The 16,392-nt window shown below is 38.0% G+C and overlaps 1 protein-coding gene across 3 annotated transcripts in view; it reads right to left on the bottom strand.

Annotated features, from left to right (window-relative positions):
* The window catches only part of NUP98 (nucleoporin 98 and 96 precursor), an 86,733-nt gene that overhangs the window by 1,633 nt on the left and 68,708 nt on the right, over window positions 1-16,392 (bottom strand). For all 3 annotated transcript variants that reach the window (XM_086340474.1, XM_086340475.1, XM_086340476.1), the window contains exons 23-31: window positions 15,523-15,952; window positions 14,691-14,920; window positions 13,092-13,358; window positions 9,575-9,732; window positions 8,636-8,779; window positions 7,508-7,650; window positions 4,132-4,353; window positions 1,855-2,096; window positions 1,242-1,396 (exon numbers count right to left, since the gene is read on the bottom strand). In XM_086340474.1, the coding sequence (XP_086196600.1) occupies window positions 1,242-1,396; window positions 1,855-2,096; window positions 4,132-4,353; window positions 7,508-7,650; window positions 8,636-8,779; window positions 9,575-9,732; window positions 13,092-13,358; window positions 14,691-14,920; window positions 15,523-15,952 (1,991 nt within the window). The remainder of the gene's footprint in view (window positions 1-1,241; window positions 1,397-1,854; window positions 2,097-4,131; window positions 4,354-7,507; window positions 7,651-8,635; window positions 8,780-9,574; window positions 9,733-13,091; window positions 13,359-14,690; window positions 14,921-15,522; window positions 15,953-16,392) is intronic.

Raw genomic sequence — 16,392 nt, 5'->3', positions numbered from 1 at the left:
CATCACTCCAATCCTATCCACAGACTGGCTATGCAACCCTCTGAAATGAGAGTGAGGTGAGGGAGGGGAAAACCCAAGAAGCTGGCCAGCAATGTCATGTTCCCACCGTCTAGCCTAGTTGCTGAAGACAAGACAGGATCTTAGCAATACACAACAGGAAAGCAATACAGTGTATAGGGCCTAGGACTGGGCAAGTTGTGAAATCACCATTCATGAACCATGTAATTAGCAAGCTTCAACATAGCACCAAAAATCTATATAAATCTGGGTCAGAGACATGGTATTGACTTAAGAGCACAACAATGAGACGTGGAGCCCAAACTAGCACTTAACTTAGGTCTTCTGACTCCAACTAAGAATTAGCACTTGATAATTAATGTAGATATCAACAGCAACTGTGATTTTGTTATCAACAGAAATCACTTCCTTTCCTATCACATTACAGTTGTTTAGTTGCTAAGTCGTGCCTGACTTCTCTGACCCCATGGACTGTAGCCCACCAGGCTCCTCTATCCACGGGATTTCCCAGGCAAGAATACTGGAGTGGGTTGCCATTTCCTCCTCTAGGGGATCTTCCCAAACCAGGGATCAAACTCACGTCTCCTGCACTGGTGGGCATACCATGGGCTTCCCTGGTATTACAGCTGTTGGTAATCTTTAAATATTTCAAAATTACAGTGCTAGAGCTTCTTATTTAGGATGTTAATAAAGCACTTATTACATAGCACAAGTTTTTAATACTTTGATAATTCTATCTTAATATAATTGCTTTCTTTTGTAATCCTATATATTTATATCTTAGGCATTTAAAAACATTAGAGATCCATCCATAGGTGTCACCAGAATGCCCCCATAACACTTTCAATTTAAAACATGCCAAATATTATGTGAAAGAATTATCTACACTAAATCTCTGATCTTTACTGGATCTCTCAACCCAAAGCTTCTCACTTAAAACTAGTGGAAAAGAGTCGACAAGGGGAGGGGACTGACTAAGGACAAGTCTTAGGCATGTCCACTACACACTACTTAACAATAAGCCACAAAAAAATGTTTCAAGTTTTGATAGAGCTGTCATAATAGCTACATCAAATCTGTTTCATCAAAACATCTCTCCTGCACTGACAGTGCTATCTCTGTCAGTGAGTTTTTCAAGTTCTTGCTCAAGCCTTTGGCTGTCTCTATGGCTTTATGGGCCAGGGAAAAAGAAAACCAGGCCATGGTTTAAGGAGCTCAGGTACCTGCTGTATATGACGGAGCATTTCAATGACCCTAATGTAGTCCAGGTAAACAAGCCCAGATGTTTCCCAGTCCTGGATTAGGCCACTGCGCTCCAGAGGTGCCAGGTCTTCCAAGAACCCCTTCAGGTAGTCATAGTTCTCATTAATAATGGCATCTGAAGAAACAAAATATTGACCAAAAGTGTACAGAGGAAGGAGATGGCAGAAATCCAAGACAGGATGAAAAGGAAAATTATGTTGGGTCAGACTTGAGAATTACAGTAGATATTTCAAAATTCTCTTAAAGAAACTGTAAAGAATTCCTGGTTTCAGTTTCCCAAATAGCGATCTCTGGTGTTGCTGAATGAAACTCCCTAAACAATGAGCTTAACGCAATTAGTGCCCATCAAGAATATTCCTGGCAGATAGGAATATAACAGATATTGCTGTTGACCTCTGCCCCTCACCCTCACTAAGCATCTTCTGCACAGGGAGCTTTTACAAAGTGTGATCTGATTCAAGTCTGCCATGCTCTGTACTGATCACTGTCCCTGGCCTGACTCATCATGGGCTCAGAGGTTTGAAGAATTGGGGGTGATCCCAGGAGACACAGACCCTGGTCTGAAGCACTCACCAGAAGCTAAGTGCCGGATGACGAGCTTGTGGCACCTGTTCCAGTGTCCTGCTTTAAATAAGTAGAGGGCCTCCAAGTGCTTGTCGGATTCCATGTGTGCTCGCACTGCTTTGGCCTCATGAATCCATTCAGCGGGCACACAAAGCTTCTCGGTCAGGAAAGTCTCCTTAGCCCAAGATTCAGGGGTCTCCAACAGCTGGCAGTGCCGGGTAAGCAGCTCTCGAACAGCCTTCTCCCGCGTGCTATAGGAGGAAACGTCAGCTGGGATAAATCTCATCCTTACTGACGGAGAAGGCTGCCTCAGATGGCTCAAAGTGGCCCCTGAGGCAGTCTCCTAAACTGCAGGTCCTGACCCATAGAGGATCACCTCAAGCTTCACTTAAGGTGACATACCAGCATTAATTTTTAAAATGAAATAGAACAGAAGCACATTGTATTTTCATGGTCAAAACAGTCTGAGGATGAATACTCTTGGGAAGGTTGTCCACTGCCCCCAAAAGGCTTTGTCCTCACTGGCTCATTTCTCTTTTCTAACTATACTGGAATATCGTTGATGTTGCACAATGTTTGCTATACAATGGTGTACAGCAACATATGTTCATTCTTTAATTTTTCTCATATAGGTCATCACAGAATATTGAGCAGAGCTCACTGTACTATAGAGCAGGTCCTTGTTGCTTATCCATCTTATATACAGTACAGAGTGTGTGTGGGTTCATCCCAGCAGGCTCATTTCTTTGTTTCCTTTCTAGAACAGGAGATGAAGGATGAGATAGGGGAATTCTGGACCCACCGAGCAGTCCTCTGCAGTCCATTCTCAACCTCCTCTCTGCCCTTTCTCTCACATGGTCAGTATAAGTAAACAAAGTTGACAGTTTTACAACATAAGGTCCTTTCTAGGTCCTGTTTTTTCCCTTATAGCCATCAGGCTTCCTAATTCATTTTCTCTTTACTCCTAGACTTAGGCTAAACTCACTCTTTCTGCTCTTAAGTCCACTTAAAGAGATTTCTTCTTCTGGCCAAAGGATCTCTCATTTGAATTTCAGATCAAAGCTATTCTCATCTTAGATTCTTTTGTCAACGCCTAGGCTTTTTAAGAATTCCCAGTCTCAGGACATCTGCCTCCTTTTCCTCTCCTCTTTAGGAAGCAGGATCTGCTTTCCCACAGCCAGTCATCAATCATCCCATCAGCCAGCCTTCTACCATGCGAAATTCTCCAAGAGTGTATTTAAATAAACGCAGAGGGAAATTCTGGGGTCATTTTGCCTCCTGGTAAGGAGGAAGAGGAAAGAGAAATTCCTTAAAGGGAAGGTTGTGCTGGATGCTTTATATTTTTACTCTTTTAATTTCATAGTCACCTTTGAACAGAGATTAGCAATATTATGATTTTACAGATTAAAAAACTGAGGCCTAGAGACTATCTTGACTCTAAGTCAAAAATGAGTAAGTTTTACCCTAGGTCAAAGTGAGTACATGCTGAAGCCAGAATTTAGAAAGACCAGACTACAAAACAACTTTCCATGCCCTACGGAATGACAGATAGTACAGTACAATGATTAAGAGCACAGATTCTGGGTATCTTGAATTGAAAGCCTCACTCTGCCATTTACTAGCTATGTGATCTTGAACAAAAGTTATCTAATCTCTGTATGCCTTGAGCTGCTCATCTATAAACAGACAATAAGAATGTCTATCTCATAGGTTCATTATCACCATTAAACAAGTTAATATATTTAAAGTACTTACAACAGAATAGAAAGATATATAAAAACATTATATAAATTATATAACAAAGCATTGTGTTAAGTGTTTTTGTTCTTAGTAATATGCCATGCCGCTACCAATAACAAAAAACCTCCGGCTTTATACAGTTCACAGCAGGGAGTAAAGGTGTTTCTCTGGTTTTCATTCAGGACAGAGAACCAAAACATTATGCATCTGGGCAAGATTGTATTGGTAAATAGGTAAACACAACACTATCAAACTTGAGGAATGGATGGCAAGGGAAGAGAGAAAGCCAGTGGACAGAGACAAAGAAGGGGTACTCCTTGCCAACCTTTACGGATCCACTGAAGCAACACAGCCAGCATTACTTCTGCATAATTCTAAACATACCACATTCAAGGAATTTGTGCCTAAGTTAATGGGATTTTTCCACCCAGGTATATCCTTCCTTTCCACTTATTTCCCATACCGATTTAATAGGTGTTTAGACTGATTCCTTTGTTGCCCTGTAGGGCTAGAGGCACCCAGTGCATCTGATGGCTTCTCACTCACCTTGAGTTGTCAATGTGCAGGAGGACAAAGATGGCCCACTCCCAAAGGCCCTCACTCTCCAGTTGGCCAGCATAACTGACCTGCAGCACACCCTCACACTGCTCTGAGAGATGGGTATAGTTAAGAGCCCGCAGCACCTCCCACAAGTGCCAGCTTAGGCGATAGTCCAAAGGATCCGCAGTTACGCTTCGAGGCTCCAGCAGCTGGTTGAGGTCATAATGTCTGCAAAGGAGAATGTGCTGAGTTACCAAACCCAGTCAGCAGACCACCTGCACTGGATAGGTTAACTCTTTCAGCCACAGCTTAGAAAACAATAAAGGCAAGTACCCTAGAGCAGAAGCATCATAAGCCTTACAGTCTTCCTCCTCTAGGTTTAGCCAGATTACAGATCCTACCAAAAACCAAGGAACTTCCCTTCTCAGGCTCTTCTAACAAGTCTGATGGTATTTCTTTGGTCTATTTTTACCATTCTGGTACAGGAAGTCTTCACAACTTTCACCCTTTCATTATTATAGTGTCTTTTCCTTAACCATTAAAAAAAATTTAAGTTTCCTTAGTATCTTTCACATTGTTCTACTATCTGAAGTTGCTGAAGTGCTACTTCACCTGTTTATCTGAACACCTGACTAGTCTTAATGATGGTTATGTCCTTCCTTTTGCTTTACAGTTGGTATTATTCTTTATACAGAAATCCAAGTACCCAAGGTTTGAAAGTCTCCCTAAGGCTTTTGCTTTTTCTTCTGCAAGGGGCCCAAGGATCTCAATGATTCTGGACCAGTTTGTGTGTGATGTTCTTAACTTCCAAATCCCAGACCGTAAGAACAGTAAGAATGAAGATCCCATACCCACAAGCTTTAAAGATCTAGGCGTTGGTTTACCAACCAGAGTGTTTCCATTTCACCTAAGATCCCAGACATCTCACAAGTACCTACACCTTGCCAAGTAATGAGTAGTTTTTCTTGCCCAGTACTGTCAAACTGAACTTTGTGTGATAATGGAAATGTTCTATAATCTGCTTTGACCAATAAGATAGCCACTAGCCATGTGTGGCTATTAAACACTTGAAATATGGCTAGTGCGAATGAGTAATTAAACTAAGATTAGGATTTTCTATCTCAGTCTGGCTTTGGTTTCTGGCATATTGAGATATATGCTTTTTTTCTTCCTCTTTTTTCTTGTTTGACAGTAAAAGAGGTGACATACAATAACTATACATATTTAGAATATACAGTTTTCGCAAGTTCAAACACATATATACACCTGTGAAACTACCACCAAGATCAAGATAACAAGCTAACCTATCACCTCCAAAAGGTTCCAGAAGCCCCTCTGTGATTCCTCTCTCCTACCTATCCCTACACCTACTCTTCCCACTCAACAACTGATTCCTCTATCATTATAGATTAGTTTGCATTTTACAGTATTATATAAATTGAAATCAAACAGTAGGTATAGTTTGGGGAATTTTTTTTTTTTTTGTCTCTTCAAAACTAAGTAAAAGTACTTTATAATTCGCCATTGCTGCTGTGTGTTATCAACAGTTACTGGTGAGGTAGTCTTCCATTGTAGAGACGTGCCACAATTGGCTTATCCAATCACCTACTGATGGAAATTTGGGCTGTTTCCTGTTTTGAACCTTTACAAATAAAACTGCTATCAACACATACACAGACATATATTTTCATTGCCCTCAGGTAAATACTTAGAGGAGTATAATGACTGAATCACATGTATGTAGGTGTATGTTAAACTTTTTTTTAGCTACCAAACTCTTTCCCCAAGTGCCAGTATTATTTATATTTTCCCCCAGCAGTGTTGAGAATTTCAACTGCTCCACATCCATGATGACATTTGGTAAAGGTCTTTTAAAAATTCTAACCATTCTAACTGATGGGTAGTGGCATCCCACGACAGCTTTAATTTGCATGTCCCTGATGTCTACCAATGTTAAACAACTTTTCATGGGCTTGACATGTAGATCTTCTTTGGTGAAGCATCTTTGAAATATTTTCCCATTTTTAAACTGGATTGTTCTCTTATTATTGAGTTCAAAGAGTTCTTTACATGTTCTGGATAAAAGTTCTTTATCAGATATATGAATTGAAAATATATTTTCCCAATCTGTAGCTTGTCTTTTCAATCTCTTACAGACATTAAAAAAGAATAAGGACAAGTTACAAATAACTTTATGCGAATAAATCTGGTGACTTTGGTGAAACAGAAAAATTCCTTAGGAAAAACAAATGAACAAAACTGACTCAAGAAAAAAACTATTACAACATAAAAAAGAACTATTAGATACCCCCATTAAAGTGGCAGGGTGTGGGGGGCAGCAGCAAAAGATTTCAACAGACATTTCAGGAAGATATGTAGATGGTAAATAAACACATGAAAAAACACTTGCCATCATTAGGTATTAGGGGGAATGCAAATTAAAACACAGTTTTAGTTATGTGTATTTTACAACAAGAGACTATTATTCTAAAATTAGTACAGTTAATTTAAAAGAAAGTATTTAAAGATCTGAAGTGAGATGTGAGCTACTACTGACTAGAGAAAACTGCTCAGTGTTTCTGATGTAAGGTAAAAAGACAGCTCTGAGATAGTTTAAATTATTTGATTAGATATAACAACATGTTAATATATTAGTTTCTTATTAAGCACACAAAAAAAGAGACTCCAGTATATGACCACTAAAATGATGAAGTTTTAAAAGCCAATAATAACAAATTTTGAGGAGGATTTGGAGCAATTATAGATCTTGATGGGACTTTAAGCACAAGTGGTCATAGCAGCTTTATTCTTAGTATATCCTAAGACAAAAAAAATTGTTCACTAACAAATGAATAAAAATTAAATTTCTGATATACATATTAATATGGATAAATCTCAGAATCACCATGTTGGGTAAAAAAAAAAAAAGGCAGGCACAAAAGATAACATACAGAATTATAAAAAATTCTGTAATAGCAAAGTAATCTACAATAATGAAAAGTCAGTAGTTGTCTGGGGTGTGGACTGACTGCAAAGGGACATGAGGGAACTTTTGGAGGGTAATGTAAATGCTATCAGATAGTGATGGTAGTTATATTACATTAAAAAATATGAAACCACACACTTTATTATCAATATATATAAATTGTATCTCATTGAAGTTGATTAAAATAATTTTGTTTTTAAAATTTTTATTAAAATATAATTGATTTAAAATGTAAATTTTTAGATTTCTAATTCTAGTTCCCATGCTCTTTGAACTCCATTAGTTTTATTTTGTGATTAATATAATCTTATGGCAATTTGACCACATATAAAAGGGAAAGAACTCCCTAAGGTTCATGGAACCCTCAAAAGTGATTATAACACATGACTGATTTACCTGTCACTGTAGAGTTTTAGAAGGTGAAAGCAGACATCTTGAAGAGGTCTCTGTGAGTCTTGCTCCTCCTCTACCACATATCCAGAGCCCTCCAGGTATGAGGGAAGTGGACAGCAGGCGTATCTGTCACTATCAGAGGTATTCTGAAGTTAAGAATTTGATAAAACAATACATCAGCTCCAAGTATGTTTCACTAGATGATGATATGTTTCAGTTACTCAGATGTGTATTAAGAATGGTGTGACATCCGCTAAAGGACTGTTTCAAGGATTTTAAACTTCATTACACTCGGGTTTTTTTAGTGTTCTTTTTTCCCTGACAAATAATTCTGGCAAATGATATCAATGACAATACAAATTAACAGTAAGAAAAGAACCAAATAATGGCATTAAAAACATTAAGAATACTTTAACCTCCAAATACACAAGGAATATGAAATATTAATATAATGATATTTAGAGGCAAATTTCAGACGTGCTAATTTGGGGCTATACTAAACACAAGGTCAGGCTGTAGCTCAGGGAATTCCTGAAGGAATAAAACAGCATTAGGAATGAAGAAAAACCCTCTGATGATGGTGCAGGAAAACAGCAGTAAGAAAATAAATTACGGGATTCCCTGACGGTCCAGTGGTTAAGAATCTGTCTTGCAAGGCAGAAGACACTGGTTCGATCCCTGGTCTAGGAAGATCCCACATGGCAAGAGGCAGCTGAGCCCGTGTGTCACAACTATTGAAGCTCACATGCCCTAGAGCCTGTGTTCCTCAAGAGAAGCCACCGCCATGAGAAGCCCACACACTGCAACTAAAGAGTACCCTTCACTCGCCCAACTAGAGAAAGCCTGAGGGAAGCAACAAAGACCCAGCGTAGCAGAAAATAATACAATCACTTAAAAAAAAAAGAGTAAACTGTGGAAACTCACTGTATTAAGCAAAACATAAGCAGATATTTGAAGAAATTTCCCATCATTTCCTGTGTCCATTTCAATTTTACAGTAATTTCAAAAAAGTAGTTAGAAAAAAGTATTGTGAAATATGATTTGATTGTTTTTTTTTTCCTCTGGAGTACTTTTCTAGTAAAATCAGAACTCCTACCAGAACTTGTGCTTGGTTCTACTGGATACATGTACCTGAAATGCTTCTTCATACATGCTGAGCGCCTTGGAAATGGAAGCTGTTGGTGGAAGCAAATACCAAAGATGGACAGCCAGGGAGCGTTTCCAATCCAACTGGGAGCACACATTGATTTGCTTCTGCTCTGAGAGCTGCCACACCTGCAGGAGGCAAAATCACCACCACAGCTCTACATTATATATTACCTTGTTATTGCCCAGGCTTGCATGCTGCTCACTTATTTAAGTTGCATTTAAAATGATTTAAATAGCAGTGTTAATGGCCCAGATATAAACTACACAGTTCCTTGGTGGCAGGTGACTGGGTGGGCTAAATAGGAGGCACTTAGACAATAAGTGCACTGAGAAGTGATGAGAACCACTCACTGCCCACAGTGGTCAACTTTTTAAGACGTGAATAAATTCTGATCAGTGACTATGTTTTTGGAAATTGATGGCAAGTAAAACAGGTAGGCAGGAAGAAAACTGGCTTAAAGTCATTATGATACATCATACATAAAATGAAAGAGAAGTGGCTATTAAAAAAAGAGAGGCCAAACAACATGAAAAAGTGTCCATATTCAGTAAGTTCCCAAGAAAAGTTGCAGAACTATGTATAATTCTATTTGAATATATACAGGTATAAATGTGCATGCTTTATATGTCAGAATATACTTAAAATATGTCTAGAAAGACAGATAATGAATTATGTTATCACTATTATAGGGGTTATGGCAAATTTTAACATTTTAATTTCTATACAACCAGTATTTTCTTCCCCCACAATGTACATACTGTACCTTTCTAATTTGAAAATATTTCTGCTCAAAGTTAAATACAAGTTGCTTAGTTACAGGTAACAATGCACAACTTAAAAGATAGCTCTTTGCCTTAACTTCAAGTAATCCTGAATCTATGAAAAAATTTACGTGAGTTCACAAGAAAAGAAGAAAATACCGGTTTTCCAGCCAAGAGGGCAAAGATGCGCAGTCTCTCCTCCTGGATGAAGCAGTCAGCCTGGAGTTGATGCCAATCCACCAGCTGCATAGTAAGCAGCTCACGAACTGATTGGCTGCCAACCAACTGGGATAAAAGAAGAGCAAGACGATGATCACCTACAAGAGAAACAGAAGTTCTTTGGTGATACTGAGAATTTACAGACTTGGAAAAATACGTAGGGGCATTATCTTATTTCTTCTGGCCCCCAGAAACACCTCTGACTGCTTTTGGCAGTAGTGCTGAAAGACTGAGTAGAAAATTTTTGACTAGGGTAGAAAATCTTCAAAGTAGCTTAACCTAATTACATACAGACTGTACAGTACACAGAGAATTAGACCATAAACTAAGAGAATAATTCTTTGTTTCATCCCTAACTGACCTCCTTAAAGTCAATGATCCTTTTCCTTATCCTTTTGTTTTTGGATATGGGTCAGTGCTTACATGACTAAAGTACGATGTCCTGCCCGGAAACTAAGGCTCTCATCACAAAGCGTTTCCTTAACACACTAAAGACACTTGGAGGAAAGAAATCATGCATCAGGAACACATCTGGCAATATGTTAATAGGTCAAGCCGTCTCCCTGCTTACCTGTATACAAGTAACCAAAACATGACTGGGCTATGATTCATGCAGTAAATGTTGCAGCCCATTTGACCATGAGCTGCTAGTATTCTAAATGAATCACAATAAAGGAATAAAGGTTATTTCTGTGTATCTACTGGACAAGTTCTGATAAGAAACTGGTATATCATATCTTGACTCAATCATTAAGGTCATTTTTCTTGGCTCTGATAACCAATTTAGCTTCCACCAATCCTTGACTTTTCACATAAGACTTTCCTGAATGACAAGAACATGTGCTTGAACAAATGGAAGGAGTCTAGAAAACTTCAAGTTGATTTTAGTGTATGGTGTGATGTGACGATCTAAATTCATCTTTTACAAGTGAACATTCAACTATTCCAGCATTATCTGTTGAAAAGATTGTCCTTTTCACATTTAAACTATCTTGGCACTTTTTTGTCAAAAATCAACTGACTGTAAGCACAACAGTTTTATATTTGGATTCTCATTTCTGTTCCATTGATGTGAATGTTCATCCTTATGCTGATTCCACATTGCTGTGACTGCTGTCCCCAATCTTAGGGTGAAATCATCCTATCTTTTCAACATTAAGTATGATGTTAGATGCAGTTTTTTTGGTATATTTGCTTTGATACCAGGACAATAATGTTGCCATAGGTGAGGTGAAAAGTGCTCCCTCCTATTTTCTGGAACAGTTGTAGAAAATTGGTATTCTTTCTTTCTTCTTGCAGCAATGTACGGCTTGCAGGGTCTTAGTTCCCTGACCAAGGACTGAACCCGGGCCCTCGGCAGTGGAGTCCTAACCACTGGACTGCCAGGGAATCCCTTCGTATTATTTCTTCTTTTAAAAGCTTAAGTGTATTCACCAGGTAAGACATCTGGGCCTGAGCTTTTCTAAGTGAAAATTGCAAATTACTAATTCAACTTCTTACAGATCTATTTAGATTTTCTACTTTTTCTTGAATTTTGATAATTATACCTTCCTAGGAATTTTCAATTTCATCCAAATTGTTGCATTTGTTGACATAGAATTGCTTATAGTATTTCCTTTTCTGCAGTAGCGATGGTCACTCTTTCATTCCTATTTTTGGCAATGTTATCTTTCCTCTTTTTTTCACTGTCAGTGTAGTTAAAGATTTATAAACTTTCTTGATCTTTTCAAAAAACTAACTTTGGTTTTATCAATTCCTCTACTGTTTCTATTATCATTCCTCTAATGTTTTCATTATCACTGAATTCTGTTCTAATCTTTAATATTTCCTCCTTCTACCTTTGGGTTTAGTTTTCTCTTCTTTTGCTAATTCCTCAACATAGAAGCTTAGATTATAATTTGAGGAGTCTCTTCTTGTTGAGTAGGTACCAAGTAATGCTTCTTACTGACAGTGTTTTAAGTATACTATATTCTTGACTTTGTTTAGTTAGTTCTCTATCAATTATTGAAAGTGGAGGTAGGAAGAGAAGCAAAAGTTTTTAATAAACTAAAACATAGTGCCTTGCCAAAAGCTTAATCTTAGGGTAAGAAAAAAAGGGGAGGAAAAGTAGAGTTTGTGAATGAATAAATCTAAGGACCTGACTTCCGGCAATCCTCTTCCACTCACATCTATGTGTATCTCTTAAATGGTTCATAACCTTTATAACTTTATAGAAGGTCAATCCTGAAGACAAGTTTTCATTGTATAAATGTATGAAGATTACCTAAGGCACAAATTGAAAATAAACCCAGTTGATGGCTCCAATTAGTTGGCTTCAGTAAACAAGGTTTCAGTAAAGTTTGATCAAGGATCTAATTATATACATATTAAACTGAACTATGTCATCCTTTTGGAGAAGGCAATGGCACCCCACTCCAGTACTCTTGCCTGGAAAATCCTATGGATGGAGGAGCCTGGTAGGCTGCAGTCCGTGGGGTCGCTAAGAGTCAGACACGACTGAGCGATTTCACTTTGACTTTTCACTTTCATGCACTGGAGAAGGAAATGGCAACCCACTCCAGTGTTCTTGCCTGGAGAATCCCAGGGATAGGGGAGCCTGGTTGGCTGCTGTCTATGGGGTCGCACAGAGTCGAACACAACTGAAGCGACTTAGCAGCAGGAGCAGCAGCATGTCATCCTTTAATCCTATCAAGATTTTTATCTAGACACTTAGTAACTACTTGCTGAATGCCTCTCACTAATGAATGTGGAACTAAAAATACATACACATATATATATGAGAAGTCCAAAAATTAAACTTCAATATGTTTATTTGAATGAAATAAGTGAATCAGTGCAAAACATATATGTTTAAGAAGTTCAGTAGGGGGACCTAAATGTCAAAAGAAATCTGCTAACATGGCACATTTTATGTATGAAAGAAATTAAGAAGTATTTGACTATAATATCTATATAACATTTGTGATGTATTACATGAAAAAAAATGAAAAAAATGTATATATATAAAAAACAGGATACTATCTTTTAAAATAATACATGCATTGTTGCTCTGTATGCACATATTTGTATATACTTTATATATATTACAAAGTAAACATTTTAAATACAAACTGCACATTGAAATGTTTGCAGTGAATAGTAGTAAAGGATTTAGGTGATTTTGGTTTACTGCTCTGTGCTTATCTGCATTTTCTACTTTTACTGCAAATGCATGTGTGGCATATAAAATTAAAATAACTTTAATTAAAATTTAAGATTTAAGGTTATAAAAGGAAAACCAGAAGGCACAGTCCCTACCTATTTTGGAGAAACCAGAAATCTTGCTGCGAAGTTTATGCTTAATATTCAGGTTAGAAGATAAGGGCAAACCCACAATTAAGAAAAGGGCAAACCCACAATTAAGGGTAGGGACAGTGAATAGGAAGTAGGCAGAAGTGCAAAGGACTGTATGTCCTACCTGACTGCTGGGCCAGGGAGCAGGCCTCACTGATCCTCTTGCCCGTGAGGTAGCTGAAGACAGCCTCCATAGGGTTGTCTTTTCGGGTCAAGGAGACTTCTTCCTCAATTTGAGGTGAGGCAGTACTGGACAGCCAGCGAGAAAAAGCTCTCCTTCGCTCCAGAATCTGAATGTATTCACTGGGCTCATCCAGCTGGCTATCAAGCTCCTTTAGGTGGCCCCACAGAGCTTCGCATAACGTCCACGTTAGGCTCCAGTGCTTCACAACTAAGAAACGGACAGGAAAACAATGCGATGACACAAAGTCATACAGTAACTACAGAGAGGGGATCACTTTAATTGTGGCATTAAAAATTACATCAGTTAATGAATACCCCCAACAATGACTCGAGTTGCTTTCTCTGTCTGCATCTCACTCAGCTGTGTCTTACAAGCTCCAGAGGTGTGTGGTGTAACTGCCTGCTTACTCCATGTTTCCATGGCACTTACAAATGTAACTCTACGCTCCTTTAAACAGACTCCTCTAGCCTAATTATGGCTAATATTGTCTCAAATGATAAAGAAAAATCCTCTGATTTGATCAAATTTTGTTCACAAATGCTTTATTAAGAAAATAGATAGTGCTCTAAGAACTTGTGAAGGATTATTCTCTGCTACAGCCTAACAATTTAGTGAGTTTAAATGATACTGTTCAATGTCCTTAAGAGCAAACCAACTCTATCTACACAATATAACTACGATAGCTACCATTCATTTTACAGATGAGGAAACTGAGGTATGGAACTTTAAGTGACTTGCTCAAAATTACAGGCCAAGATGTAACAGAGCCAGGATTCAAATTCAAGTAATCGGAGTCCAGTTCTTAGTCACTATGCTATACTGCCCATGGTGAGGGAGAACAAAAAGGGAGCACTGTTTACCACTTTATGCTATTCACCAAATACGCACTGGGATGACAACTCACATGTTTGAAGAGATGAGACGACTGAAGCAAACACAAAGAAATGAACATAAGCAAGTTCCAAAATGTGTGGTATAGAACATTCTAAAATAGTGCCCATTTTGCAATAAAAGTGATATGAACTGATGTGTGAAACATGTAATTTTTCTACATGTTAAACTTTTCTAATTTTCCTTGAAATTAAGTGCCCAAATTAGAAAAGCCCTTAATCGAAGTATGGGTTCAGAAAAACACGGTCACAATCGTTATAGAAAGGTAATAGTGAGAGAGGACAGGAAGAGAAGTCATAATCAACAAAGTTGGTGGGAAGAACAAGTGGGACTTGAATTAGACATGGAAGAATGAGTAGGACTTAGATAGGAACTCTATGTTCTCTGGGTGGGGTAAGAGATCTAATTTCATAAATTCACGAGAGGAACTGGCTACAGTTCCTCTGAACAGTGGTGTAAAAGTGATGATAAAAAATGATAGGATTTCTCCCTGTTTGAGATTCTGTTCATCACAACTCAACTACAGATTAAGTCCAAGCTCAGGCATCCATCCACTACACTGGCATGAGGAAATACATCCTGCTATGAACGTATGCTGCTACTCCTGTTCCTGGGACATCAAAGGTTAGAAGCACAGTCCATACTCACTTTGTGGTTCCAATAAATCTCTCGATGCTTCCTTAATCCAATCTGCATAGTCATGAATGACAGCAACTCCCGGATTGGGGACAATAAGAGGACACAGCTCATCCACGTGAACAGTGCTATGTTTTAATTTAAGCTCCAGAGATGTCTGGTATAATTGCAGGTCTTTGTCCAGCTTCTTTTGCCTCAAACTAAGTTTTTCCAAATGAACTTTGAATGGAGACTCAGTTAGGCTACAAGGGCAAATTAACAAATAAGACAGAAAATAAAGACAGGTGGTAGAATGTTCCTACAATAAAATCTTTCTTTTTATCTAATTACAAAATTGGATACAAACATTCTGTGATTTTTAAAAAATTCTGTTTCCTAATATCAAACTATAAAGGATTATCCATCGTTTATACATTTACCTTATTAGGTCAAAGATACACAGAAGGTGCTTTATTGAGAATATACCTTATATATGAAGAAATTACAAATATCTTAAGTGAGAAAATGGAAAAATGACTAATGCAATAAAAAGGATGAAAACTCAAGGAATGCTATAGCAATTAGCTTTGGGTCTGTTATCTTTTCTAACTGAAGTTTAACCATTAGGTAAGAATTAATATACTCTTCATACCTTGATGATACAAATGGAGTTATTAATGGCAAGTTATTAAATAGTTATCATTAGGTAAGTATTACATAATTTTTAATTATGCCAATAAAACTGTGCTAAGGATATATCTAGAAAATCACAAAGTGGAGCCCTGACCTTGTGTCTCCTGGTGATGAAAAGCTTTTGTTCACCTACCACATTGCCTTTCTCAGAAAACAAGGAAATGTGACTCACGATTTAACAGCTACTGGATTAGGCAGGAATCCATATTCCATACAGTCAGCAATCTGATGATTTTCCAGTTCCAGAGAACCACTCAGCTGTTCTCCACTATTAGCAAGCGTCCAGTTGGGGCCCCAACCAACCCGAAATGATCGTCCCATAAATAGGGCCATGTCCATCAGGAGCTTCCCCTTTCCATAGGTGACAGACTTTTTAAGAGGGACTAGGCCTGGTTGTCTGCGGGTACCCACTGTTTTCAACTGAAACTCAGGGGCTGGGCTGGGCACCGTAAACACAGAAGTCAAGGGTGGAGGAACAGACCAAGGGGATGTGGGCGGTATATTCATCAACGATGATGTTCTGGGAGTACGACATTCTTGTAAAGAGGCACTTGGTGAAAGGAAAGTCCCACTTGTAAATTTTGATTGTAGTAACCCACTTACTAAAATAAGGAGGAAAAAAAGACTATTAGAAAATACAGCCTATTGATTCTTAAACAATCACAACCAGCAAGGCTGAAATTATAGTTTTATTAAACTATCAATAATTAAATCAGATATAGATGACTAAGAGCAGGTTATATCAGACTGCAGAAATAACTTTCACATGGGAAATCAAGGCAGGAATTCTATTGATGATGTCAACAACAATAACAACACTATTGCTATTATTTAAAAAATCTATCTAGCACTTATCTGAAGTAGACTCTATATAATCCATTTGTATACACTGTTTCATTTCATCCTTCAATAACTTTAAATAACATTGCAGTCCTCATTTTATAGATGAGAAAACTAGGCTCAGTTAAATGACTTGTCCACATCTACAAAGCTACCAAGTGGCAGTACTGACAGATAAACCCAGGTAAATCTGACACCAATG

This window comes from Bos grunniens, chromosome 15, assembly GCF_055505025.1.
Source record: "Bos grunniens cultivar Pamir isolate PY7600 chromosome 15, Bosgru_T2T1.0, whole genome shotgun sequence".
NCBI lineage: Eukaryota > Metazoa > Chordata > Mammalia > Artiodactyla > Bovidae > Bos > Bos grunniens.
Note: the sequence above shows the minus strand (reverse complement) of the source record. Positions and strands in the feature narration are given on the sequence as shown.